General features: G+C 40.6%; 2 protein-coding genes across 3 annotated transcripts in view; one reads left to right on the forward strand and one right to left on the reverse strand.

Annotated features, from left to right (window-relative positions):
- Plekhh2 (pleckstrin homology, MyTH4 and FERM domain containing H2) overlaps window positions 1–27,123 on the forward strand; it is a 92,998-nt gene that overhangs the window by 20,010 nt on the left and 45,865 nt on the right. The window contains exons 2-10 of one of the 2 annotated variants that reach the window (XM_035445347.1): window positions 3,405–3,467; window positions 9,858–10,007; window positions 12,108–12,191; window positions 12,736–12,817; window positions 15,170–15,355; window positions 17,525–18,480; window positions 21,413–21,488; window positions 22,946–23,040; window positions 23,579–23,723. In XM_035445347.1, the coding sequence (XP_035301238.1) occupies window positions 3,405–3,467; window positions 9,858–10,007; window positions 12,108–12,191; window positions 12,736–12,817; window positions 15,170–15,355; window positions 17,525–18,480; window positions 21,413–21,488; window positions 22,946–23,040; window positions 23,579–23,723 (1,837 nt within the window). Of the gene's footprint in view, window positions 1–3,404; window positions 3,468–9,857; window positions 10,008–12,107; window positions 12,192–12,735; window positions 12,818–15,169; window positions 15,356–17,524; window positions 18,481–21,412; window positions 21,489–22,341; window positions 22,345–22,945; window positions 23,041–23,578; window positions 23,724–27,123 lie in introns of both variants that reach the window. The other variant, XM_035445348.1, reaches the window with a different exon arrangement.
- On the reverse strand, window positions 1,918–2,788 carry C1galt1c1l (C1GALT1 specific chaperone 1 like). Its single transcript, XM_027418063.2, is given in 4 exon segments — window positions 1,918–2,142; window positions 2,144–2,317; window positions 2,319–2,571; window positions 2,784–2,788. Coding segments are annotated over 4 exon segments (657 nt in total).

A 27,123-nucleotide genomic window follows, 5' to 3' on the forward strand; every position in this document is an offset into this window, starting at 1 on the left:
TAGAATGGAAATGGTGTTTGCAAGGTTACTATTAACTACTAAGTTCTTAGATTTTTTACTGACAAACTGGCATTGCAAGGTGCTGTGTCATGAAGGATTTCACACACAAATGATCCCCTTCAACACTTAATAATGTAGTGCCACAGGAGCAGGAATACATTTATTTGGCAGTGGTAAAAATAATACTGTCAATTTTTAGTTTTACTGTTTTGACAAACTTCGTGAGGGAACAGCTCCAAGGAGGGTCTAGTTTAGTCCAGTTTCAGAGGTTTACGTCCATCATGGGATGAAAATGTTGAGCATCAGAGTCTCTGATACCATGATGGTCAGGAAGCAGAGGAAGGTAATACAGGAAGGAACCTAGGGAAGAAGATACTGGCTCTAGGACTCGCCCCATCCTGTAGTGACCTACTTCCTCTGGCTAGGCCTACATCTTCCACCTACCTTTACTAACTCCCAGTAATGCCATGGTAATTATGAACCTATCAGAGGCTTAATCTATTCTTTAGGTCAGAGGCTTTCTGATCTGACCATCTCTGGAAATAACTTCAGACACGTTATTTACTGTTATCCTAGGCATTTCTTAGTCCAGTCAGATTAGCCCTCAGAATTAGCCATCACAGCCATTATTGAAATACACATGGTACTTACAGATCTTTGTCATTTCATCAATAATTCATAAGACTCAATATCTACTGTGTATGAAGACTTGTTCTAGATTTATAATAAGAGACTGGATTCTGCCCTTCCTGTTATGACTACAAAGGAAATACTTTAAATAAATCTTTGTGGGTGTGGATGTATGTATGTGATGTGGTGTGTGTGTGTGTGTGTGTGTGTGTGTGTGTGTGTGTGATATGTATGTGTGCATGGTTGTGTAAGTGCTGATGGATGTGCTCTACAGTGGTTGGTTGGAGGTGTCAGTCCCTGTCTCCCATCTTGTTTGAGGTGGAGTGTCTTGTTCACTTTAGGGTATACCAGGCTAGCCGGTCCATAATCTTATGGACGTTGTCCATTCTGTCTCCCATCTCAACATAGGAGCACTGTGCCCAACTTTACGTAGATACTGGGGACCTGAACAAAGGCCTTTACTCTTATATAGCAATACCCACTGAGCCATCAACCTAGCACAGAAGCCAAATATCTCTCAAGGAAAAAAAAATCATACATGATATTTATAAGTCTCTGCGGAAATTTTTCTTTTTCTTTTACTAATGAAATTTGACTAACAAGTTTTGTGAATTTGTTTCTCCTTGAAATCTAGTCAATACCTTTAAAAAGTGGGTTAGGGCAGCAGATGTAAAACAGTTCCTCTGAAAATGGATTGCAGAGATGACAACTGTCAGCATAGTTCCAGGAGAATTTGCCATGTGTCTGGTAGTAGAATAGGTGTTTTGGTAAGGAAACTTCCAGAGATATTCAAGAGATATGTGCTTGTCCAATTGTTTATGTACAGTGTATGCCTAATTAAACAAAAACTCAGTAAAAATGCATTTAAGCTCATTTAATGTTTGAAACATTTTCACAAAAAGTAAAGGCAATCTAAGGTCCTGAGAATGCACTTGGGATATAGCTATAAACATGTCCAAATATTTACAACTGCTTGATAAATCTCAATCCCTGTAACATACTGCCTTTTAGAAAGTGCTGTCATTTGCATCCTTAAATTGCTACATTCTATGACAACAGATATTCCATGCTTTTATTATGCATACAACTACAATATGAACTTTCTATGTCACTTGAGTTTTTCTAATGGGTACATGAACGAAATAAATTTTAATGGTACATTTTATTTAATGCAATGTATCTCAAGTATTTTGACATGGAATTAGTATAAAATTTGTTTGGAGATACCTTTCATTTTTACAGTGTTTTCTAACAAGATGTTATTGAAGTATGTATTTGATGCTTACCTTACGTTGTCCATCTTACATCAGACTTGCCACATTTCAGGAGGTCCTTCAACAGCACAGTTGTATTACTCACCAGTCTTATTTTCTGAATTGTTTGGAGGCAAAAAAAAGCCCAGAAAAGCATGAAACAGTGTCCACATGCCATCATTACTCTAACTGGGGAAGTAAGTCCATGAAACATAATGGCTATATCTGAACAGCAGCCTTTTATTACTTGATGCAGGTTAATTAGGCATTGCGGCTCGAATGAGGTACTCAATGGGCTATGCATTAAACACATTTCTTCCTTCATAATCCTCTGCGTCTCACCCAACAACACCCACACATTTCAGGCAGACTACCAACTGCTTATCAAGGGATAAATTCCAAATTACATCTTGATCTTTACACTCTGTATGGTCCCCCGAGAAGCCCCTTGAGCCTCTTCGCCGACTCTCTACTTAGGACAATTCCTCCTTCCACGGTCACCTACTGGAGGCCTCCAGGTATGATGTAGCCCACATAAAAGGGCTGAGATGTGTCCCTTGTCAGCAAAAAGATATTTTAAATTTTCAATGACAGAGTAGCAGGACATGCAAGAAAGTAGCTGTTGTAGTTGACATTCTTTTGAAAAACAAATGTGTACACTTTCCTAATCTGTACCCCCTTGTCATCTCTTTGTCACAGTGTTTGGGAAAGTCTGTCTGTCTGTTGCTCTCTCTCTCTCGTCCTCCAGGGAAGCCCAAGGGTGCAGAGAGTTGGAAGTTTACCATGAGTTCTGGGCATCTGAACCAACAGTCTGGAAGAATGACAATGAACACAGATCCAATCACAGGTCGCTCTAAACTTGGTCCAACTACAGGCTCAAGAAAAAGACTTGAATTTCACCTCATGGCTGTGAATTCAACACCAACTACACATCCCTTAATTATCATAGGATCCTTTAACATTGTACTTTCTGTAATTATTTTGGTATTTGTGTTTAATAAGTCTCTTATATCCTTCCATCAATCTGTAAGACTACAGGGTGTCTTGGCCGTGATTTGAATATACCATCCAAGTGAGTTTTTGAGAATACTCGCTTCCGTTATTTCATCGTGGCTTTTGACCAAAACGCCAAATATGGCATTCGAAATCTTACTTTTTATTGTTCTTAGTATGTATTGACCAGTAACTTCCTCTCTATTGATGAACATCCTGTGGTATATGAAGTTCCATACTGAAGAATGAAAACATGAACAGTACCAATGCTATGAACTACCAAACAACCCTTACAAAGTTACCAAGATATGTACTAATGAATGGACTTCAATTTATTAAAAGCGTTAAGACTTTCGTCATTCCATCAATTTTTAAATTATCAAGTGCTTTTTAATGTGTTAATTGCAATTCATATCCAATGGACTATTTTATTTAGTTTTAATAATTGATGACATTGTCAGATTTAAAGCCTTTTCCCAAAAGGCAAATATAAATATTTGTGTATTTTATACCCTCCCTCACCTACAGATGCAACAGTTGGAGAGACAAGTAATCGATGCTGAACGTCAAGCAGAAAAGGCTTTTCAGCAGGTAGAGCATAATTTAATCTTTACCTGTCTCTATGCATATAAAGACTGTTTAGCTCATAATAGCAGGATAGCTGTCAACCTTCCGGAATATCTCATCATTGTGACTGCTCATGAGCTCAGTCCACAGAGTGGAAAAATTGAACTCTATTTTGTTCCTTTAAAGATTTTCCAAATATGACTTTTAATAGAAATCCCAACTGCAATTAAGTTTTATATATAAGTATGTTCATATCAGCTTTATGTATAGTAATAAAGAGTTGAAAATGATATGAATTCCATATTGTAGAAGAATCAGTTAATAAACTTAAAGCCATGAACTGTTGAACATCTATTTCAAATCATTTTACTGGAAATTAATAGAGAAAATGCTTAGAATTATATTAGGAAAATATGCACAAAATTGTATATTTCATATATTAATATTTATGAGTAAGGAAAGTCAAATCCATGAGTTTAAAAGTAGTCTGAGAGGAAACTAGAAGTTTGCTTGAATTGTGTCATTAAGAAAGATTGTTTTACTGGGCTGTGGTGGCACACGCCTTTAATCCCAGCACTCAGGAGGTAGAGGCAGGCAGATCTCTGTGAGTTCAAGGCCAGCCTGGTCTGTGGAGTGAGTTCCAGGATAGCCAGGGCTACACAGAGAAACCCTGTCATGAAAAACCAAAAAAAAAAAAAAAGAGTATTTTCCTTCATTTTAAAAAATACTTACTGCTTTGGTTCTTTAGATGATGGTTTGGTAAGTCACTTAGCCCTTTCTGAGCCTTGAGAGCAGTAAGTGGATGGTTTGGTTGGGCACACCCAGCCTTAAAATTCTTTAATAATCTAAAATCAAAATCTCAAATTCTTGTTTTATTAAAAAAAAAACTCTTTATCACAGTCACTCAAACCAACATTTTCCAAAAGCTTCAATACGGAATTCTTCTAAGAAATGCACAGTACAGCAGTTGTACTGTCCTTACGCGTGTCATTTTCCGTCTAGAGCCTAGCCCTGATTTTACACAGCAAATTGTTAGAGTGTCTATACCAATCCAACCTAATCCTTGATTTCTTGTTTATATTTAAAAAGAAATCTTAAAATTGTATTACATGGAACCACATATAAGAGTAGGGAAATGATATAATGGACTCTCAGGAGTTAGTTAACTTGTGGTTGGTCTATCACTAGTCACTTCTTGCCTCCACTCAACCCTACATGGATTATTTATTTTGAAGCAAATACCAGATATCACATGATTGTACCCATGAATAAAGTTGAGTGAAATCAAAGCAACTTATCTAAAGGACTCTTTGAAACCCCAACCACAGTACCATTGCCATGCCAAAAATATTACCCAAAATTCCTCTGTGTGTCAGAGAACTAGATACTATTCAGAATTCTCCCAAACATCTCATAGTTGCTTCTGGTTTTGTTTTTCTTTAATATTTACTTTATTTTATATTTGTGTGTGTGTGTGAGAGAGAGAGAGAGAGGAAGAGAGAGAAAGAGAGAGGGAGGGAGGAGAGGAGAGCATGTGTACGCTGGTGCCCACAGAGAACAGCATTGTTGGTGCCTATGAGAGCTTGAGTTACAGGCAGTTGTGGGTGCTGGAAACTGAGCTTGGGTCTTCTGGATAAACAGTACGATCTATTAACTGATGAACCATCTCTCTAGCCCCATGTTATTGTTTCTTTAATTGAGCTGAGATTCATATAATATAAAATTAATTATTTTAATACAGACAAGTCCTGTCTTTGGGATCTGAGCATCAAGTCTGCTTGAGCTAGTTCCTTACTATAAAGTAGCTTAGGGGTTTCACAATCAAAGAGGCTTAGGGGGAATGGGCCAAGGGTATGCTAAGTGGGAACAGATAGGAATTTACCCACTAGGAAAAAAGCTCCCTGAGAGTTCAAAATATTCCAAACTGGAGGGCCTATGTGTAAATATTTGACAGAGTTTATTTAAACCAATTTGAATTCGTTGGGCTCTCTCTCTCTCTCTCTCTCCTCTCTCTCTCTCTCTCTCTGTGTGTGTGTGTGTGTGTGTGTGTGTGTGTGCATGTGTGTATATGTGTGTGTGAGTGTGTGTGTGTGTGTGTGTGTGTGTGTGTGTGTGTGTGTGTAAACTATTTTACGTGCGTTGGTGTTTTGCCTGCATGTATATCTCTCTGAGGGTGTCAGGTCCCCTGGAACTGGAGTTACAGACAGTTGTGAGCTGCCTTGTGGGTGCTGGGAATTGAACCCAGGTCATCTGGAAGATCAGGCAGTGCTCATAACTGCTGAGCCATCTCTCCAGCCCCCGGTAGGTGTTTGTTACTGGCCAGTCTCTGAGTAGCTAACATTCTAGTCTGGTTAAGGTTAAATGAATGGAAAAAGAACTGGGCTGTTTTCCGTATGCTTGTGGTAGGACATTGTACAAGGGCTGCTTGTTCCTTCTGTACGCCCTTAGCATTTCTGTAGACATCTTATTCGTGGTGATTACCGAGGAAGGTAGGGAGCCCTGTGGAACTTGTCATAACAGGACCAGCTGGCAGGCTGAATGTCTGTGACTATTTTGTGATTCTTTCCCTAAGACTTGGCACATTTGCCAATATTTTTCTTGCCTCAGAAAGTTGTTCATTCAAAAGTAACAGTCTCTTAAAAAGATTCAGATGACAATGATACATCCAAGGATCTCTTGGTGTTTATGCATAGCAAGAGACTGTGTTCATTGAGTTAAAGATGTGGCTCCAGGTCCTAGCTGTCTAGAGCTATAGACCTTTCCTAAGTAATGAAAGGGCAGTTCCACGCAGCAACCAAATGTGGTTGCTCTGTCTTAATAAAAGGAGACTGAAATGTTTATCTACTTATTCCCTAACAATAAAAACTCAGGAGTCAGATATGGGGGGGGGGGAAACACAAAAAAACAAACCTGAATGATCCAAGAAGTGGCTGGGAAGCAACCAGTGACCTCCTCTCTCCTTTTCTCGAACCCCAAAGGCCAAGAATCTCTGTAAGCCCCACCCTATGACTTCCCTTATCTCTCCACATGTCCTCCCTCTGTCCTCCAAAACCTCTATGGCTAATTTTGGTCAGCTAGTAGCTAGCTCCTCCCTCAGATTCAAAGTGAATTTTATTGTCAGTCTTGGGAGTGTCAGAGTGTGATGGAAATACCCCACAACAGGAGACTAGAGGTGAATGTCTGTCTCTGCTGTCAGATGCTTTGGGAGAGTCAGACCTTGCATTGCTGTGACAAAAACAAAAAAAAAAAAAAAAAAACAAAAACAAACAAACAAAAACCTGAGAGAAACTGTTTACAGGAGAAAGATAAAGATGGGGGTTGTTTTTGGTTTGTGGTTTCAGTCTCTGGTTGGCTGGCTCCCACAGTGAGGTAAAAACATCAGTGATGAGAGTGCTGGTGACAGAGTAGATAGAGATGCTTACCTTACAGTAACAGCGAGAAGGGGAGTGGGGGTAGATAGGGGAGACAGAGACTGAGAAACAGACGCACACTGGAAATATAAGAATACCATCAGGGAACTAGAGCTCCAAATTCATACTCTCAAATAACCCCCACTTCAGCTACACCCACCTTTCATCAATAATGCCATCAGTGGGTCAATCCATTGCTGAAGTCAGGGGTCTCAGGGCTCAGCCACATCGCAATGGCTGGGTCTACAAGTCTAAGACTAAGCTAAGCCTTCAATGTATGATGAGCATGATGGGAGATACTTCTTATCTCAACTGTAAGGTTACTTATATTTTGTTCATATTCTTCTCTGTCCCTCTCTGGTACATGTATATGGTGTGTGTGTGTGTGTGTGTGTGTGTGTGTGTGTGTGTACATGTGTATGTGCATGTGTGTGTATGTATGGATGCATTTGTGCATGTGTGTGTGTGTGTGTGTGTGTGTGTGTGTGTGTGTGTGTGTCTGTGCGAATGTGTGTGCCTGTGTGTGCATGTATGCATGTGTGTATGTGTGTGCCTGTGTGTATGTGTGTGCATGTATGTATGTGTGTGTCTGTGTGTGCAAGTGTGTGTGCATACACACACATGCTCATGTGCATGAAGAAATCAAAGATCAGGGTCAGGTATCTTCCTCAATTACTCTCTTCCTTTAAATTCTTTAAAAATTTACCCTTTGGTAATTTCATAGATGAATATATGTAGTTAGATGACATCTATCTGTGCTAATTTACCAACTCCAACTTCTCCTGAACCTCCCCTCAACAATTCCAGCACCCCCCAACTCCATCATGTTGTCATCTTTCCTCCCTCACCTTCTTCTTCTTCCCCTCTGAGTCCAATTAGTTGATTGTGCACATGGGTATATAGGGCAGCATCCACTGGACCATGAGCATCCAACCATGGGCCACAGGACACAAGAAAACTGACTCTCCCTTTCCTGGTGGCCATCAGCTGCCAGTAACTACCCAGCTAAAGGCGGGGTCTAGTGTAGCTCTTCATTCTCCATGTTTGAGTGTTGATTGGCTTGCTCTTGTGGCAGCAACCATGGCTGCTGTGGGAGGAGTTAATGACTACAAGGGCCCAGTCATGTCCAGAAGACTTATTTTCAAAGCAGTCTTCCTGAACCTCTGCTCTTACACTCATTCCACCTCCCACTTCTGGGGCTTGGTAGGAGGAAGTGGTGTGTATAGAGATCCCACTCAGCACCGCACACGCTACAGTTACTTCTTCTCTGCTCTCTACTTATGAGTCTTTATTGATCACTGCGGGAAGAGGATTCTTTGATGAAGTCCTCTTCATGTTTTGAAACAGAGTCCTTTATTAAGACTGAACAGAGCTCATGGATTTGCCTAGACTGGTGGGCAGTGATCTACCTTTCTCCTTCTTCCAAGCACTGGGAGCTGCCATGCCCAGCTTTTATGTGGGTGCTGGGGATCTGAACTCAAGCATTCACCCTTGCACAGCAGGCACATAACTGACTGGACCTCTCTACTTGTCTTTCTTGAGATTCTCTTTCTATTTATTCTCAGAGGGGAGCTGACATATAAGTATTGGGTTCTACTTTCTTCCTACTTCTATAGCTACAGAATATCCTGTTTATAACTGGAAGAATGTTTGGAGATTGAGTATCCATGGAAAATCTCTTTGTCTTTGTAATGATTTTTTATAGCTCATCAAGGAAAATCACTGGTCTATGTTAAAGAATCTAAAACCAAGACTACTTAAATCATTATCTGAAGAGCAGGATACATTTTCCTCCTGTTTTGAAACTCTGCTTTTGTTTTCAAAAGTTTCCAGCTGGGTGTGTTTGTGTGTTTCTTAGAGCTGTCTTGGAATCTGGATCCAAGTTACATTTGCACAGTGAACCCACAGATGAAACCTGGTATTCATGGTTAAAAAAATAAAACCAAACACACCTTCAGAACTTCCTGCTAAAAATATCCTTTAGTCAAACATGTCTAAATGTCAACTGGCTTTAAGGACTCACTACGATTTTTCTGATGCTTTTGCTTGAACTGTCATCTTCAATTTCTCAGATGTGTTCATTTTTCTTCTTTACGCCTATGATTGCCAAGCTTCTGGTAAAAATTACATCCTTACCTATTAAGAATATTATAGTGATACTTATTTATAGAACACTGTGTAGCATTCTCAACACTTTACTTTCTGTCTATCACAAACACCTCTTTTATTTAGACCTTCCCATGAAGTCTCAGATGAGGCTTCCAGTGCTTGGCTCTCTAGAGTGTGGAGATCGGGTTTGGGATCTGCAGAAAGAGAAAAGGGCCAATCAGAAAGTGGTGGTGATGAGTCAACCTCTCTGAGTTGGGTAGTCACACAGACTGTGTGGGTGAGCAGACTCGGCAATATGCCCTTCAGAGATTCTGGATACCTCTGTGTACTTTGCAGAAGATCCAAGCAGGGTCTGTCTAGTTTAGACATTAAAAAACGAGATGGGTGATAGTGATGCACGCCTTTAGTCCCAGCACTCGGGAGGCAGAGGCAGGCAGATCTCTGTGAGTTTGAGGCCAGCCTGGTCTCCAGAGCGAGTGCCAGGACAACTAGGGATGTTACACAGAAAATCCCTGACTCTGAAAAATAAAAATAAAAAACAAACAAACAAAAAACAAAATCAAAACAAAACAAAATGAAGCATGGCTAACCTGCCAGCCTCACGTCTGTTACACTCACTAACCGTATACTGTACTGTTGAGTTGTATGTGTCTATGATTACACTTATTGTCTGTTTTTCCACTGAAGTGATCTCTGGTACCAACCCTTAGGTAACACCACTTGTCAAAAATGGCCTTCAGATTTTAAAATCCTCATAATACATTATACCTTGCTGTTTAACAGTTTTCACTTTGTGACACCGTTTAAGAACCTAATGTTAAAGCGAGATTCTAAGCTTTAAAACTATGATATGTGAAGTAAGGCTTAATGTTACTATTTTGTCCTCTGAATTTAGGTACAAGTTATGGAGGAGAAACTAAAAGCAGCTAATATTCAAACCAGTGAGTCAGAGACTCGGCTCTATAAGAAGTATCAAGATCTGGAGTCCGTAATGCAGGAGAAGGATGGCATCATTCAGAACTTGGAGTTTCGGCTTGAAGAGCAGGTTAGGGAAACCGAATCATGAATTGTATTAATATGTGCTCATGCTGGGCGGTGGTGGCGCACGCCTTTAATCCCAGCACTCGGGAGGCAGAGGCAGGCGGATCTCTGTGAGTTCAAGGCCAGCCTGGTCTCCAGAGTGAGTGCCAGGATAGGCTCCAAAGCTACACAGAGAAACCCTGTCTCGAAAAAACAAAAAATACATATGTATGTGTGCTCGTTAATATGTAATTAAAGGCCTAACTGCAATCTGTTTACCTGGAAGGGAACTCTGACTCTTAGGACTATGTGACATGTGTTAGTTACAGGTACAAGTAAAAATGCCATTCCCTTCATGTCTTGGGTGACTCAAGGCCTCAAGGCAAGATCTAATACTTTTTATTACAAGTGTGTGTGTGTGTGTGTGTGTGTGTGTGTGTGTGTGTGTGTGTAGAGGTCAGAGAGCACCTTACAGGAGTCGGTTCTCTGCTTCCACCGTGTGCTGATAGAACTCACGACATGAGGTGTGGCAGAAGGGCCTTTACTCATGGGCCATCTCTCTGGTCCCAGATTTAGTAGTTTTTTAGAAGTGTCAATGTTACTTAACACTCAGACTTTACAGTTTAAATGTGATGTTTTTCATTTGGAAGTGTTTAGTTTATAATAGGCATTTGTGTCCATAAAACATTTCAGCCAAACTGGGTATGGCGGTCCATGCCTGTAATCCCAGAATCCCGGAGGATGATTAGTTTGAGGCCAGTCTGGACAACATGATGAGGCTATCTAAAGAAAAAAGTATTTACAGACATTGTATAGATTTATGTTTGGCACTAATCTTCCTTCTGCTCAGAAATGTACAGTTATTGGCTGCGTCATTTGAGCACATAGAGTAATGTAAGTTTTATGACAAAAATTCACTAGGAGCTGGGTGGGTGTAATAGCTCATCCCTATCATCCCAGCACTAGAGAGGCTGATGCAGGAGGATCGTCATGAGTTTGAGGCCAGCCTCAAAGGCTACAGAGTAATAACCTTATCTCAAAAAATAAATAAGAATTTGCATTAGGATCCAATAGCTACTTAAGTAGCCATTTAATGTCATTTTAATGTGACTGCTATGTTTATTAAATGCATTAAATTTTTCACTTTTCTATGGGGTCAGTGTTTTAGGCCAGTGTTTTTTTTTTTTTTTTTTCCTATTTCTAGCAGCCCAACTGCCACCCATTGTGATTTACATGCTATTCACATTCTCAGTAGTTTTGTGACCAGGTTTTAAGGCTGTTAACTATGAACTAGAATTTCTCTGTTTTTCTGGATTTTTTAAACTAGTGTTTGAGGGAGAAAACAGCCCTGTTCCTAAGTGGATTTGTGTTTCTTCCCCACACTTTAGTTGATCCAATTCTACTGATCCCGAAATGGTTCGTTTTGTTGATATATTTAGGGGATTCACTTCATTGTGTGAGTACCGGAGAGGAAGAGACGAACGCTGCTCAAATTAGCAGTGCTTGTGGTACTAGATAGACATTTTCCTGTTGCTTCAGCAAAACACCTCACGAAAGTAACTTGAGGAAGGAACCGTTCTGTATCTCCCAGTTTGAGGGTACGGTCCATCACTTTCTCCTTTTATTCAGCCCAAAGCCCCAGTCAATGGAATGGTGGCATCTAGATTTAAGGGGGACTTTCCCATTGATTAACTCAATTTAGAAAAGCCCTCAGACATGCCCAGAGGTTTTCTCCCATGGGGTCAGGTGTTATCTTCACATCTGCATGGGCCTTTTGACTTCTTTATCTGCTGAACAGATTTTCTTTCCTTCCTATCGTCCCCTATCTGTTGTTGTTTCTTGGGGGTTGTTTTGTTTGTTTGTTTTTTCCCATTAACAAGAGCTACTGTTTCAGGCTGGCCCTAGTCCTCATGATCCTCCTCCCTCAGCCTCCAAGGGTGAGGATTACAGGCATGGACTACTCTGCCTGGCATTTTTGGGCTTTTAAAAATCTGTTTGGTTTCTTGGAGGTAAATGTATTAACCTGGAAACAGGTCCTATGTGGATTTGCCTTCTATATTTTACTATTCGATGTCTCCAAGCCAAGGAGCTTACATTTGACCTAAACAAGTTGTTGTTATTTCAGAAACAAGTGAGAATACAAGAAGCTAAAATAATAGAAGAAAAGGCGGCTAAGATCAAGGAATGGGTAACAGTTAAGTTAAATGAGGTATTTATCGCTATGTTTTTCCTTTATTATTTACTTCTTTTGATCAAAGCCTCCAGAATACACATACACAACCCTGAGAGACATAAAATTTCAGTTAATTGGTTATGGTCCTATATTTTGGTAATTTTGAGATAGACTGCTTTCATTTTAATATCCATTATACTTTTAAAATTAAAATATTGATAGACTCATGGCAATGACTGTAAATAGCCATATTATAATGGGTTAATTTTAAATAATTATGAATATTGCATGTTATATATCATACAATTAATAGGTTTGGTATCTGAGAAACATAAACTAAATGCTGAAATAGTTGTTTTAAAATTGTTTTATAGTGGGAAGTACATAGGGTTAGAAGCTTTTAGCTCTGGACAAATAAATATTGATGATATAATTATTAAAATTGATAATCAGTGCTGATAAGTTCACCAGTTTGCAAATAGAGTAATTATAAATTGTCATTTTCTAAATTTTATAATTTATTAGTGCATTTTAAAGATGTTATTCCTAGATTAAATAATATGATTTTATATTCTTTTAGCTGGAAGTAGAGAATCAGAATCTTCGTTTCATCAACCAAGCCCAAACTGAAGAGATAAGAGCAATACAGTCAAAGTTGCAAGGTACATAGATTTTTCATTAAGATATCTTAGCTGGATTTATTTGGCTATATAGGAGTTTATTATCATTTTGCCTGTGTTTTAATGGTCTAATTAAGAATATTGTGTAAGATGCTATTGTCAGTCAATGAAAAAGAATTTCTCCTACCAACCCAAATCCTGTACCTAGGAGATGTTGGACTGAGGAATCAAAGGCAAACAAAGATGAATAATGATAGATCAATGATATATCAATTTATCAAAGTGTCTATAGAAAATATGACTGCATAGTAATTTCGCCTCTCTCTCCTAAAAGACAATCCATTTAAGATCTAAAGAATCCAATATGCACATTTGAAACAAGCTTGTTCCCTAACTAGAACTAATAAATAAATTTTTAAAAAAGAATCCAATATGCTGAAACTACTACATGTTAATGTCAGCCTTGCAGTTCAGGGATTACATCAAACCAGTGCTGACTCCAGCAGCATTTTTGGTCCTTCCAAGCAATGTAGCACTACATAGCTCTGTTAATCTTGTCCGAACAGAGAAAGTAATACGAAGCCGAGTGGTAGGGGTATTTGTGTTAGAGGTTTGCACTTCAGCATTCTAAGACTTAAACTTTGGCCTTAGAAAGAATAGACCCTTTTAGTGGGATTAACAAGTCAGCAATGTGGTATAGTTAGTTGTACCTGCATTGAAGGCTTCATGCATTCTGAACATGCCCCTGAATTTGGTGTTCTTTGAAGACAACTGGGATATGTTCTGTGGGTTCTCAGGTGCCTCCTTCTGGTTGTTGCAAATGTCACACATTATCAGCCAGAATTACAGGTGCTGCTACACCTGGCAAGGCAATTTGTTTAGAGCATGTTAATACTTGCTTTCATTTCCTCCATCTGAATGATAAAAAAAAAAAAAACAGGCACTGCCATAACTGATCTGAAGGTCCATATTGAGAATTGAGGTTTCCTGACTTCCTGACACTCACCTTCTCTGAAATAGGTTTGATGAACCAATTCTATTTGCAAAAGACTGTCAATTTCAATGATATCCCTGGCTTGCATTTCTAGTCTTCATTGACAGTCTCTTGGGTTTTGTATACTAAGAGGTTCTGATCCTTGAAAACTAGGCTTAGACTGAAGCGTAGATGCCATGTGTATGCTAGATTTAATGTATTTGCAAAATATATATGTACATATTATAATATTGTCTATATGTACAAAGTATCTGTATATGTCACACACACAAGTGTGTATGTGTGTGCGAGCTCACACACGCAGTTTTTCATCAGTATCCACAGAAGACTGATGCTAGGATCCCCATGGATTTCAAACTCTAATGATATTCTAGATTACTACAATGTCTAATAAAAATCTAGATATTTCTTAGATTGTATTTTTAGAGAATCATAGTAAAGCATCTGTCCATATTCAGTAGAGACAGATTTTTTTTTCCTAATTATTTTTGATTCACATTGGTTAAATCCACAGCTGCAGGGTCCATGGAATTTAGGACGTAATGTACACAATCATTACTATATTATTGTGTCTCAGTTCTGTGATAGATGATCAACTGAAATACTTTAAAGATAACCCCTGAAGAAATACGCTAGAAATACTTTTTCCGATTATCAGTTGTTTCTTAGCATAGCACACTTCGCCTTTCTGTTGCTTTCCCAGTGCTCTGAAATTAACTTCCTCAGGAACTTTTCTTCCTGGAGCCTCCATGCCTCTGATGTGACAAGCAACAATGTAAAGAGTCCTAATGACGGGTTAAACTAATGGTTCTCAACCTGTGGGTCGTGACCCCCTTTGTGATTACGCATCAGATATTTACATGACGATTTGTAACAGTGGCAAAATTGCAATTATGAAGTAGCAGTGGAAATAATCTTATGTTTGGGGGTCACCACATGAGGAACTGTATTAATGGGTCCCAGCATTAGGAAGATTGAGAACCACTAGATTAAACCCATGATTAGTGATCCTATGACTGAAGTCAGGTCACCAGGACTGGCAGCAAGTGCTTTTACCCACTGAACCCCCAGCCCGGCATTAATGCATGCATGCATGTACACTTGTTCGCACTCGCGTGAGTGCACATGCGCACACACACAGACACACACAGACACACACAGACACACACACACACACACACACACACACACACACACACACACACGGCGGGGGGGGGGGGGGGCTGGATTTAGGCTCCTATGCTCTATGTTGGGGTTTCCATTCACTATACATTAGTAAAAGATGAAATTCAGTCTTTTTTCTGGTGTTGAGTAGTTTATTCAAGCCCTTCTACCCTTTTATTCCACGTCTAACAAACAGCCCTAAAAGTTCCACTCCATTTTGCTTCTCAACCTTGCAGAACTCCAGGGGAAGAAGGTATCCTGCGTCTCCACGCCGAAGCTCTCAGAAGGGCAGAACCTGAGCAGTTTGACGTTTGGATGCTTCCTGTCCCGAGCAAAGAGTCCTTCTCATGTCGTCAGATCCGAGGAAATTAGCAAGATGGCATGTAAAGAACCCGAGTTCACTGAAGAAAAATGCATAGAAGGTACTTTCGAACTCTGGCAATCTACCCGAGCCTTTTTTTAAAAAAGCCACAACATCACTCACAAAGAGTAACCAGAATTAAGCATGGTTCTCCCAAACACCTCAGTTCTTCAAGGGAATAGTTAACAAGAGCCATACGACACTGAACTTTGTATTCAGTTATATTGTGTCTTAATGTAGGTTTTTGCCAGGGGCACAGAGGATCAACTGACTTCCCCCATCTTAGTGTTTTCTCCTGCGTCAGGTGGAAAGGTATTTAAAATATAAAAGGTTATAATTCTAACTACAAGGTTTGGGGATCCATACATGCATGCATGTATGCATTTTAACCCGGTTTCAGGTGAGAATTTTGCATCTGTGTTTGTAGCTTCTTGATAATATTTTTAAAATAATATATTTTAAATAATATTTAAAATATTTTAATTTAATATTAAACATGAAATCAATACTGGCCTACCAGATACATAAAGAAATGAACACTTGGTGGGGGGGTACTTTGATAACTACTTTCTTTGTTACCTCAGAGAAGAAAATATCACCTAGATAATCTGACCCTGGTCCTGCATGAAGATTTCCGGCTCTTCTCTTCACAGCTTCCCTCTGAATTTTGCCTGGTGTTGCATGCAGCCTGACTATAACACCCCAAAGGCAATCTTTTTTGTTGACTTTCCCAACAGTTGGAGGGAAGGTTGAGTTTGTAACTTAGTAACACTGGATCTGGTTTCCTTCCAGTGCTTGAGAAAAATGCTAGCCATGAAAGTTGCCACTGGGCTTGGTTTTGGCATTCTGAACACTACATCATGCTTTTCCAGTTACCTATGTCTTGCTGTTACCCATTTCGTTTACTTCTCCAAGAAGCCTGTTTCCTCTCCTTCCCAATGTAACTAACAGCTGCTACAAAACTTGAGGGCATCTTTGTTCAGCCTCTAGTTCCTTAGTTGTGAAGTTCATAATTATGTTTTCAAAGTTCCTTTTAGGCCATTATTTATGAAGCTATTCGTGCATTCCTTTTCTCATAGTGTTAACAAATGGAACCCATATCTAAAGGCATTTAAAGATGTTATTCTCTCCCCCCATCTCCCCCCCCCCCAGGCAGGGTTTATCTGTGTAAGAGTCCTAGCTGTCCTGGAACTAGCTCTCTAGACCAGGCTGGCCTTGAACTCACAGAGGCACCTGCCTCTGCCTCCCAAGTGCTGGAATTAAAGGCGTGTGCTATTCTTATTATTAAAATACACATTGTAGTTGCAGTTAAACCAAGAGTAGAAGAAAGTTTTTCTGTGAAGTTGCACATTTTATGTATTAAATTGTGGGCACAAAGTTTGTCTTTATTTATTTTATTATTTTATTTTATTTTATTTTTTTGGTATTTCGGGTCAGGGTTTCTCTGTGTAACCATGGGTGTCCTTTATAGACCTGGCTGTCTTGGAAATAACTCACTTTATAATCCAGGCTGACCTCTGCCACCTCAGTGCTGGGATTAAAGGAGTATGCCACCACCATCCCGCACAAAATTTGTTTCTTAAATTAGGGCTTTGTGTTTATGTTTAGACTTATGTTATGATGATTGTTTTTTGCTTTTTTTTTTTGCTTTTTTTTTTTTTTTTCGAGACAGGGTTTCTCTGTGTAACTTTGGAGGCAGTCCTGGCACTCGTTCTGGAGACCAGGCTGGCCTGAACTCATAGAGATCTGCCTGCCTCTGCCTCCCAAGTGCTGGGATTAAAGGCGTGTGCCGCCAATGCCCGGCTGTTATGATGATTTTTAAGATTAGTGGGAGAAGGGCTGTCATTTTCTCTGCTTCTAAAATGGAATTAATGGCGTTTGTATTTTTGGCAGCTTCTTTCGTTGCCTATCAGACCCCCACTTCACACTCTGCTTTCTCTCTTTAGATTGTTGTCAATGTTCATTTCCCAACATATTTGTTTCTAAAACTCAATTTATTTTTGATACAATTAAATTGAAGTATAAGGATTCCATGTTTTTATAAATCCCTCAGTTTACAAACTTGTCTAAAAAGGCATAAAACTAACAAAGAACAGTGTAAGTTGATAAATTCACATGAAATCGACAGTCTCTACAGTGTAGTCAGGCAGGGTAATGCGTACATGCAGCGTAGTTACATAAAGGTTTCATTATTAAAGGCAACCTGCCAATGTGATGTATCTTCCTCCAGAGATGGAAATTGCAGAGAAGCCTGCTGATAACCAAGTCCAAGAAAACAGAAGCCAGAGGAAGTTGCACGAGACCCCTTGCAGCTCAGAACCGAACCGGAAAACGAGAGCGAGCTTTGCGACGGATGGTGGGACGTCCCAGAATTCCGGGGCTCCGGCGAGTGACTGGAGTTCTGACGAGGAAGACCAAAGCAAGGGCCGGTCCAAGTCCAGGTGTACATCCATCCTTTCTAGCCACACGTCCGAGGAAGGCGTACAGTGTGACAGGATGGGTAGCGAAGCGTATCTCACTGCATCTGATGACAGCAGTTCTATATTCGAAGAAGAGGCTTTTGGCGTTAGCCGGCCGGAGCCCAAGAAACTGTATTCTTGGCAGCAGAAGGCCCCGTGGAAAGCTCAGAACAGCCTTGCAAAGGGGAATTCTCAGGCGGGCATAAAGGAGCAAGACAGTTCCTCGGATGAGCTAAATAAGAAATTCCAGTCCCAGCGCTTGGATTATTCATCCTCATCAAGTGAGGCCAACACCCCAAGCCCTATTTTGACCCCAGCTTTAACTCCCAAACATCCTAACTCACTCCCCAGGAAAGGAACGCAGTTGGTGCCTCCAGTATACCTGCCACCCCCAAAGCTAAGGATCCCCAATGTTTTCAGTATAAGTGTGGCGCTCACCAAAAGGCACCTGAGCCAGCCACAGTTATGTTCGGACCGGATGTTTGGCATGAACAGGAATGCCATAAGCATGATCCGGCCGCTGAGACCTCAGGAAACAGATCTTGATGTAGTTGATGGTGATGGCTTGGAAGTGGTGGAGAGCATGGACACAGGCTGTGATGACAGGTTATTTTCCTATGACTCCCTGGATTCTCCGAATGCAGATGACCAGGAAACCAGCGAGCCCACAAAGAAGGCCTCCTGCAGCAAACCTCCCACACCTCCTTTGCATCGCTTTCCCTCTTGGGTAATTACATTCCTGTCTGCAGCACATAACTCGGGGCGGCTTCTCAGCGTTCACTTTCAGGTTTCCCATCCCCTACCCCTGTTCCTTTTCAAATATGGCATTGTTCTGACAAGTTCCAGTTATCAGAATATAATGTCCCCTACTCCTCCCCAACCACGTTCTGAAAAAAACAAAAAAAGATTGAGAACAAGACAGGTGGGAAATTCAAAGCTGTGACTTTATTTCTAGACAGGGCAATCGGAGGGCAAATGAATATTAGACTTTGGAATTAGATTTGTTCATGCCGGCCCAAGCTGGAGCTAGATCACACCGACTTCCTCCTGGGGGAAGCGAGACCAGGGCCCCTTTAACTCTTACCATAGGAAGATGCTTGATGCTTGTGGGAGTTCCTTCTCAAGGCAGAGAGGAACGGTGCTGGGCTATGCATACCAAGGGGTGAGGGAGAGTGGTAGTATTCAGTGACTGGAGGCCCCACACGGAGGAGACGTGATGGGGATGAGGAGAAGGGCTCCTTCTAACTGATACTTTGGAGTGGATTGTGAAGCAGCTCTTAACTCTCCTTGGTCATTGTTCTGAGGTTTGAGGATTACTTAAGGGGTTTTGCTTTACTGTTCATGAACTTATGAAACCACTACTTCAGCTATAGCGTCCTCCTACTGACCTAGAGGAGACTGGATTTTCTGTGGAAACATTTACTGTGACTACAAAACCAACCTGTCAACTATGTGATATTTCCTAGGAATATCTACATTGCATGATCTTTAAAAAAGTATTCTATCTTTAAACTTTAACATTTACTTATTCATGGGAGGGGTGAGCATGCCATAGTATACAAGTGAAGGTCAGGGGCAGTCTGCAGGGAGTCTCTCATCCACCATGCAGACTCCTGGGATCAAACTCAGTTTGTCACACTTAGCTACAAGTGTCTTTCTCCACTGAGCCATCTCACCAGCCCCAATACTCTATATTTAAAATTAAGTGAATCGGCCTGTTTTATAGACTTAAATTTCCTTTCCCATATTGGCACAACTTAACCTCGGGCTTCAAAAAGAAACATCTGGGTTACCGGGTATTTTGGATTTGGGAGTCATGTTCCTTTTATTGTGGTTATTTTATTTAGTGGCCGCTGTAATTGTAAGCAAAATAAGACAGCCATGGCTTCCCGAATATAAATTCAGACTTTGAGATGTGTCTGCTTTTTATTTACCTTCAAGAGAACATTTTTTCCTTTCGGGATCCACTTGAAACTGCCTCTTGCTTATTGCTAAATTCTGCATGGCACAAAAAAAGTAGAAGCGGATGGCATGCGAGTCTCTGGAATTCTAGTCTTGTTGCCCTTAGGCAGGAGTAAGTTGAAATTTGGCTTCTTTTGTTACCTTGAGATTTTCAAAGACCAATGCTAAGCTTCCAAGTTCATTTTATTTGGCAATTTTACCATTTCCTTCTCTTTCTCTCTTGAAGCCCTTTGGTCCTGGAAAAGTAGTATTGCTTTTCAACTGTTCTAGTGGACTGACCATGGGCGAAGGTTCATGGGCATTTTCAGGTTTCCTCAGGTTTCCAGGAGATGTTCTAGCTACCTCAGTCAGTAAGAGGCTAATTTAAAGCAGGCCTATCCTGGTTGAATTAGAGCATCATTGGGAATGTGATAGTCACTCAGGTGGGACAACCTGTGATCCAGCAATACCTCTGATGGCCTGCCCTTTATAAATAAGTGGCCTGCCTTGGCTGGGCTTGTCCTCTTATCTATGGCAACTCTTTCCACACTCCTTCCTGCTTCCTGCTGTCTCATGCTCCACGTGAACTCTGACTACCACCAAGCTCCTGCTCATACTGCCTTAGCTTTACAGACTTTCTAATTGATCTCTGCTATTAATCTCTGTGTGTCAATCCCACTGGCACTCATCAATCTAACGCCTCCCCATCATCAGCGATCTCTTGCCAGTTACTGTGGCAACTGCCATCCTGGAAGATGAACATGGTGTCAGTTGCCTACTGTGTTCTGGTCCAGGTCACCGTGTTCAAGTGTAGACCTTTTATGAAAGGCGCGGTGATCTGTGCCCTGGGAACCACTGGGGTCCTTTTTCTCATTAGGCAGTGATGCTAATCTTGCAGTACCCACTTCATCGATCTTTCTTGGAGAAGAGGAACTAATAAGCTACTCTTGGAACAATGCCAGTGTAACTCTCAAATCCATTTCTTATTTGACCCAAAGTCTATTTTACATTACCGAAATGTACACTGAAGTGAGAAGGCAGTAACATTCAAATCTCTACTATGATTCCCAATGCGAGTTTTTTTCCTTTTCGTTTTTCTAACTGTGGTAGGATATTAAAGAAGATATCTGTGTGTAATCAATGACTATAAACAATTCTTGGCTTCGTGTTACAGCTATGCCATGTTTCCCCCCTTAAAAAAAACTATAACATGCGTAAAATGTTAGCATATCAAAGGTAGGGTTTATCTATGGTCAGTGACTGTGAATAAGATTGTCTCACCATCTTTTTTTTTTTTTTTTTTTTGGTTTTTTGAGACGGGGTTTCTCTGTGTAGCTTTGGAGCCTATCCTGGAACTCGCTCTGTAGACCAGGTTGGCGTTGAACTCACAGAGATCTGCCTGCCTCTGCCTCCCGAGTGCTGGGATTAAAGGCATGAGCCACCAACGTCCAGCTGATCATTCTTATATCTTCTAGAGAGGTCAAGATACCAAGCCCACATTTGGGAACAAAAGGAAATAATGGAATAACTAATGAATGGGGGAGGGAAATCTGCACATGTTACTCACCATAGTGTGTTTTATTGGCACTGATAAGCTTTTTGATAACACTATACTCCACTTCTTCAGATAACAATCTGAAGAACTAATGAAAAGTATTATGTTCCGTGTAATCATTTCTTGGCTGTAAGCACCTGGTTCAATCTCTCTTTTATATTAGGAAAGCAGAATATACGCTGTAGCCAAATCAGGCATTCGAATGTCTGAGGTCTTCAATATGGAGAATGCTAATGAAAGTAAGTGCTTTGCATGCTGTGAAGCCAGTGAGCCTTGAGGTTGAGGCCATGAGCAGCATAGTCTGGAGCAGGTGTGGGAGGCAGCCAGTGAGAGGCAGGAGCATACAGTTGTGGGTTGATGAGGTCATCAAAGCCATCAGAATTACAGAAGCAGACTACCAGGGGCTGGGAAATCGGGGAAGGGGAGATGACATTGGATTTAAAATGTCAGATGAAAAAGTTCTAGAGGTCTGTTTTATGACAATGTGGGTAAAACCCCACCCTAGCCAATAATACACTTAAAGAGGTTAAGCTGGTGAATTTGACTGTTTACAACTTAAAAAAAAAAACTAATAAAAGGGTTTTTAAAGCTATATAATTTCGTACTGCTGCTACACTAGGCAAAATCTACCTAAAAGTCTAATGTTACCGGAATAGTGGAGTTTTGTAAGTGTTCAGGAAACGGTTGCTGATTTGTTTTAAAAATGATGTTCATTTATCCAGGAGAAAGGCACAAGTACAGTCAACCCTGGTGTAGAGTGTGCTCTGTTCTGTTTTTATCCCAAGAAGGCAAAGCAGAGAGATGTGGGCATTTTATCTGTTTAAAGTTACAGAAATTATAAAACTACTGGTTTCTATATCTTTTTCCCTCTTTCCTTCAAAAAGTTCTAATAGAAGCAATCATTCCCACTAGAAAAAAATAAGACCAAGACTTGGTAGGTAAAGGCAGGAAGGGATCCAGAGCTAAAGACTAGCCTCAGCTACATAGTGGGTTCAAGGCTAGCTTGGGTTACATGAGACTGTGTCTCAAAAATATAAAAACAAACCAAAATAATTCGCACAGAAGTGTCTAGAATAAGACAGACTTCCGAAGGTGGTTCTTCTTGCCTCCCACTTGTCTTCCAACTAGCTCATCTAGAGTGGTAACCTTGATGTTCTGTCCTAGTTCAGGAGAATACATTGTAACCCATCATCACCGCAGTCTCCTGACAGGGCTTAAGAATGACAGTGTCTTAACACCAAGTCAGAGGCAGGGTTCCAACCCCCAGAGGACATCTTCAAAGGGACTTTCTGATCAGTCAGTGGTCATTTGATGCTTAGTTCTACACAGCTAAGCATGAGTGGAGAGGCTACAGACATAAAAGCATGGATCTTGCTGTCAGAGCATACAGTCTAGTCGAGGAGCTGGCACTCATGAGAAGTAATGGCCCGTTCGAAACAGTATCTGTAGCTGTGTATGGGGCCTATAATCCCAGCAATCAGAAGGCTGAGACAGGAAGATCGCCGCTAGTTTGATGCTAGCCTGGGTTCCATAGTAAGAATCTAAAAATCAGAGCCTGCAGATGTAAATCTAGAAATGTCATAACTCAAAGAATACCATTAGCCTGTTAATCTGATTTCTTTTTAATATGTTGATAAGAGATAGACCATTGCATTAGGTGGAATGTTTTTCTCTTACGCTGTTTTTTTTGTTTCAGATTCTGCAACCATACTTTCCTACTCTGCATCAGGTCTTTACACATCCCTGTTATACAAGAATATGACGATCCCAGTGTACACAACGTTAAAGGGGGTAATGAATCCATCTCTTGCTGTTAGACATTCAGGTCTCTCTGCAGGATGTGCAGGGGAACTCCCTTCAAGCTCCACGTTCCTCTAGGAACATTTTACATAGCTTCCCCGCTTTGTAGAACTTTAAAAGTTCACATGAATATATCATAAAAATGAAGATATGGAAAGGCCTGGAGAAGATGGTTGTGATGTGGTTCCTCCTCTCCCCCACCCCGGACTGATGGCATATTATTAATGATGCAGTGGAAACTCCTAATTTAGAAAGGTCTTTGTGTTCCTGCCAGGGTCCCCTTTGCCAGAAGAACCTAATTAAAACAAGGGCTGTCGCATTTTGACAGTCTTATGTTTTCAAGAATCTTTTATAATGGACAGATTCCTACCTAATTAGAATCTAAGGTTTTCGAAGACAGACTTTTGTGATATCGAAATATCTTTCTTTTAAAAATAGACCTATGCCCGATTTCTATAAAGCAATATATGTCTAAAGAGGATAGTGACTTCAGAGATGGATACAGGGGGGCTGTACTGCTTTTCTTTAGAAGGCGACACAAATAAGTAGCAGTCCTTTCCTGGATGATTCCTCTGGCTCAGAGGAAGAGGACAGTTCCAGGTGCAGTTCCAGGACATCGGAGTCAGATACGCGCAACCGCAGTGGGCCCAGCAGTCCCAGAGCCATGAAGCGAGGTGAGGGGGAAAGCGCATGCGCAGGAGGCAATGCCAGCACATTCTGAATATTGATTTAGGACTTGTTTGTTTGCGGGTTTTTTGGTGTTGTTTTGTTTTTGTTTTTTTCAAGACAGGGTTTTTCGGTGTCCTTTTGAGCCTGTCCTGGCACTAGCTCTTGTAGACCAGGCTGGACTCGAACTCACAGAGATCCGCCTGCCTCTGCTTCACCAATGCTGGAATTAAAGGCGTGCACCACCATCGCCCGGCTGATTCAGGACTTAATAGGATTTCTATGAATACACTCTCCAAACCGTAGTGAAATGAGCATTAGCCTAGGACTGAGACATTGGTATTACGGTGGTAATTTAATACTTCATTCTATGTGATCTCACACAAACCAGTCTTTCATCTTATTATTTTTATTGTTAGTAGTATATTATATTATTATGAGAAGAAATAATTGAACAAAATGAAGTTTCTTCTTCCTTCCTTCCTTCCTTCCTTCCTTCCTTCCTTCCTTCCTTTCTTCTGTTGTTACCTTGCTGCCTAATTTGTGGGGTAGACTTATTTACTACATTATTAAACATCAGAAAACACACCTACAATTTGTGTTGCTTAATTTCATATTAAAGTATAAAACACTACAACTTGACTTTGTGCATACCTATGACTTTCAATAAAATTTTAGAACATGTATGTGTTCATATATGTTCACCACACACATGTGAAGCTCAGAAGGCAGCTTCAGTGTTGCTTACCACTTTGAGACAATGAATCCTATGCAGGTTTTAGATGCCAGCTAGCTCGCCCACAAACTTCTAGGGAATCCTCCTGTCTCCCATCTTGTGCTGCCCGGACAGATGCTCCCTTCTGTGTCTGGTTTGATGTAGATTTAGGTGATCTGAACTCAGGTCTTCAGATTTAGGTGTGCAGGCGCATGATCCCTTGAGTCATCTCCCAACCCAGCTTTTAGTAAGTTGTATGCACAGGCAGAGGTTACAGAGATGTCTGATCCCACAAAGTGGTACCTACACATTAGGAAAGTCCATGTGGCCTTGTAGATGTGTCAATTTTCAAACTGTGTTGCATGGAACCACCATGGTCTTCAAAGCCCTGGGCTTCAACTGGAGCCACTAAGTGTATGGGCTTCCACCAGTTTCCTTGCTCTGACTTGGTTCTCTGTGGCCAATCAGTGATGTGATTTTTTTTTTTCAGAGAATGCAGCTGCTGGTGTTCATAATAGTTGTCAGGCTACTCTTTTATGTCTTTAATCTCATCTCTTCCTTTGCTCTGGTTTACAGATTAGAAAAAGAAGAAGAAGAAACACACCTGAAACCTATTTTGTTTTGAGTCAGGGTCTCTTGTAGCCAAGACTAGCCTTGAACTTGCTCTGTAGCTCAAATTGGCCTTATACTGCCCGTCTTCCTCTGTTCACCTCCCGAGTGATAGGTACTGTCATGCCTGACTTCCCACATGTGTGGGTAACTGGGCCCCACCTCCTCTATCAGTCTGTTCAAACTTTGCTCGACAGTGAGATCCATCTTGACCACGCTGTGCAGATTGTAGTCCTTGCCCTCCTTCTGTTGTCAGCTCTTCCTATGTGCTTCGGTCTGCCCCATATTTCATTTTTGTTGCCCCGACTACCTGTTGGGCATCTGTTTCCCTTCACTACACTCTGTCCCAAGAGAACTCAAATGTACCTTTGCCTTACAGAAGCTTCTCAGTTTCAGGAGGTCCCATTTATTAATTGTCAATCTCAGTGTCTGTGCTACTGGTGTTATGTTCAGGAAGCTGTCTCCTGTACCGATTTGTTCAAGGGTATTTCCTACTTTCTCTTCCAACAGGTTCAGGGTGGCTGGATTTATGTTGAGGTCTTTGATCCATTTGGACTTAAGTTTTGTGCATGACAATAGATATGGATCTATCTGCAGTCTTCTACATCCAGTTATGCCACCACCATTTGTTGAAGATGCTTTCTTTTTTCCATTGTATAACTTTAGCTTCTTTGTCAAAAATCAGGTGTTTGGCCCGGCATTGGTGGTGCATGCCTTTAATCCCAGAACTCGGGAGGCAGAGGCAGGCGGATCTCTGTGAGTTCGAGGCCAGCCTGGTCTGCAGAGCAAGTGCCAGGATAGGCTCCAAAGCTACACAGAGAAACCCTGTCTTGAAAAACCAAAAAAAAAAAAAAAAAATCAGGTGTTTGTGCGTGTGTGGGTTAATATCACCATTTTTGTGCCAATACCAAGCTGTTTTCAGGACTCTAACTCTGTAATAGAGCTTGAAGTCAGGGATGGTGATGCCTCTGGAAGTTCCTTTATTGCACAGTGTTGTTTCAGCTATTCTGGGTTTTTTGTATTTCCATTTAAAGTTGAGTATTGTTCTTTCAAGGTCTGTGAAGAATTGTGTTGGGATTTTGATGGGTGATTGCATTGAATCTGTAGATTGCTTTTGGCAAGATTGCCATTTTTACTTTGTTTAACTATCCAAGAGCATGGGAGATCTTTCCATTTTCTGGTATCTTCTGTAATTTCTTTATTTGAAGACTCAAAGTTCTTGTTATATAGGTCTTTCACTTATTTGGTTAGCATTACCCCACGGTATTTAATGTAGTTTGTGGCTATTGTAAAGGGTGATGTTTCTCTGATTTCTTTCTCAGCCCATTAATCGTCTATATATAGTAGGGCTACTGATTTTTTTTTTTTAGTTAATCTTGTATCCTGCCACTTTGCTGAAGGTGTTTATTAGCTGTAGGAGTTCCCTAGTAGAGTTTTTTTTTTTAGTCACTTATGTAAACTATCATATCATCTGCAAACAGCAGAAGTTTGGTTTCTTCCTTTCCAATCGTATCCCCTTGATCTCCTTTTGTTATCTTATTGCTCTAGCTAGAACTTCAAGGACAATATTGAAGAAATATGGAGAGAGTGGACAGCCTTGTCTTGTTCCTGATTTTAGAGAAATCGAGTTGAGTTTCTCTCCATTTAGTTTGATGTTGGCTGTTGGTCTGCTGTATATTGTTTTTATTATGTTTAGGTATGATCTTATTATCCCTGATCTCCCCAAGACCTTTATCATGAAGGGGTGTTGGATTTTGTCAAAGGCTTTTTCAGTATCTAGTGAGATGATCATGTGTTTTTTCTTTTTAAGTTTGTTTATATGGTGATTTACACTGATGGATTTTGTATGTTGAACCATCTCTGCATCCCTGGGGTGAAGCCTACTTGATCATGGTGGATGATTTTTCTGATGTGTTCTTTGATTTGATTCACCAGTATTTTATTGAGTATTTTTGCATCAATGTTCATGAGGGATATTGGTCTGTAGTTCTCTTTTTTAGTTGTGTCTTTGAGTGGCTTGGGTACCAAGGTAATTTTAGCCTCATAAAGTGAGTTTGGCAAGGTCCCTTCTGCTTCTATTGTGC

The sequence above is a fragment of the Cricetulus griseus genome, chromosome 5, assembly GCF_003668045.3.
Source record: "Cricetulus griseus strain 17A/GY chromosome 5, alternate assembly CriGri-PICRH-1.0, whole genome shotgun sequence".
NCBI lineage: Eukaryota > Metazoa > Chordata > Mammalia > Rodentia > Cricetidae > Cricetulus > Cricetulus griseus.